We start from the raw sequence: 1,774 nt of genomic DNA on the forward strand, positions 1-1,774 counted from the left end.
TAGAGCGGCGCGTTCGGGTGGCGTTGCGTCGAATGAAAAGGCCGACGGTCACAAACTATGGTGCAGTCATGCTGCGCTTCAGTTTGGACTGAACGGACTGGATCACCGGCTGGATTGGATCACCGGCTGGATCGCGTGCCGCGCCGGTATTGCTCGCGCATATGCGCGTCCTCGCGGCTGCGCTGTCCGCGCTCTCGGTGAGCTGCGTGGCAGGTGCGCCGGCCACCGAAGGTGCCGGCGCACGGCGCAAGCTCGGCGAAGACGACGGTCTGGTGGAGGTCGATCTGAGCGAACTGCACAAGACTACGACTGCGGAGGAAGTGCGACGCCAGCTGACGCATTACGATACACGAGTTGCCAGCGGCGAGTGCGAAATTCGGGGGTACAACGACGCAAGATGCTATTACCAAGGACGCTGGTCTGCCCCGTGCGAAGATCCCACCCACCATCTCTACAATGTGCGGTTCCCCCTACGCACACACCCTGCGGAAATTCGCACTCACCCCCCACTGTCGCAAAACTGTGAGAGGCTAAAGGGGAGGAGGGTGGGAGACCCCGAGATCGCCCGAGATAGCGCGGCGCGGCCCCGAGATCGCCCGAGATTGCGCGAGATCGCCCGAGATCGCGCGGCGCGGCCCGAGGCGAGGTGGATGGGTTGGGAGCGAGGGGGCGGAAGTGACCAGTGCGGTAGAGGGTCAGCTCGGGGCGCGTGAGCCGGACTTGTGAGCCGGACGGCTTTCATTTCTCTCTGCGTTCTCGCACATGGAGTGCGAGGACCGAGGTATCGGTTATGTGTGTAATAGACAATATGTGTGCGGAGAGTGCGGGACCAACCAACCAACATCTGGAGGCCTGGAGTGCGCAGAGTGGGGGTGAGTGAGTATTCTTGATACGAAACCACGACGACACACACCAGAGTCGACTCGCATCGGTTGCCTCCATTAACGGCGGAGCTATTCTCGCGCCCACACCACACCTGGCTCCAACGTGGACACGCCCATAGCTGGGGACACTACTAGGTCACACACACACACACACACACACACACACGCAGAGTGAGTGCTGAGGGAGGGTGTAGAGGATGTAGAGTGTAGAGCGCTGTAGAGCTGTAGAGATGTAGAGCGCTGTAGAGCTGTAGAGCTCTACATCCGGCGCGTGACGATGTGAGTCGCCTGTAGAGCGATGTAGAGCGCGATTTTGCTGTAGAGTTTGTTGTAGAGGCTCTACAGCCAAACCGCCGGGACTAAGGCAGTGACTCAAAGAGGTCGAACCGCGCTAATGGGGTGTCTCCGAGCTTACTGGAGCTCTGATGGACAGCCCTGACTATCCCTGACACACAGGGAGTCACTCTGACGGCACACAACACCCTATGACTGCGTCATGACCAGCCTGCCATGTGTCGCCGGTGCCGCATTCGTCGCTGTGCTTCTTTAGCAGGCGGTGGACTGTCGGCTGCGAGGACGGTCGCATGTGCGCGAGGCGAGGCGAGCATTGCTGCGCGTTGCATGCGCCATGACTCGCGCCAGCGCGTGCGGGAGCTCCTGGCTGAGCGTTGAGCCCAGGGAGTGCGCTGGCCACTATCGCTACGCCGAGCCGAGCTGACGGCGCCGAGGCGCCGGCCAGTCGCAGCCGTGAGGCATGCCATAGCAGCAGAGGCACCTGCCACCCATTGGGCGGCAGACAGAAGGCCAGGGCAGCACTGGCAAGTGCAACGCGCCTCATGTCGGAGAGCGACCGTGCCTCGTTCGCCGCTTATGATGTAGAGTTTGTTGTT

At 61.5% G+C, this 1,774-nt stretch overlaps 1 protein-coding gene across 1 annotated transcript; it reads left to right on the forward strand.

Moving 5' to 3' along the window:
* Window positions 1-161: 161 nt before the first annotated feature.
* Window positions 162-726, forward strand: EMIHUDRAFT_255994 (hypothetical protein; the record flags this gene model as incomplete). Its single annotated transcript, XM_005769521.1, has 2 exons — window positions 162-418; window positions 642-726. 2 exons carry the CDS (start codon window positions 162-164, stop codon window positions 724-726), a joined length of 342 nt encoding a protein of 113 aa, XP_005769578.1.
* Between the last annotated feature and the right edge of the window lie 1,048 nt (window positions 727-1,774).

Source organism: Emiliania huxleyi (genome assembly GCF_000372725.1).
Source record: "Emiliania huxleyi CCMP1516 unplaced genomic scaffold EMIHUscaffold_4186, whole genome shotgun sequence".
Lineage (NCBI taxonomy): Eukaryota > Haptophyta > Isochrysidales > Noelaerhabdaceae > Emiliania > Emiliania huxleyi.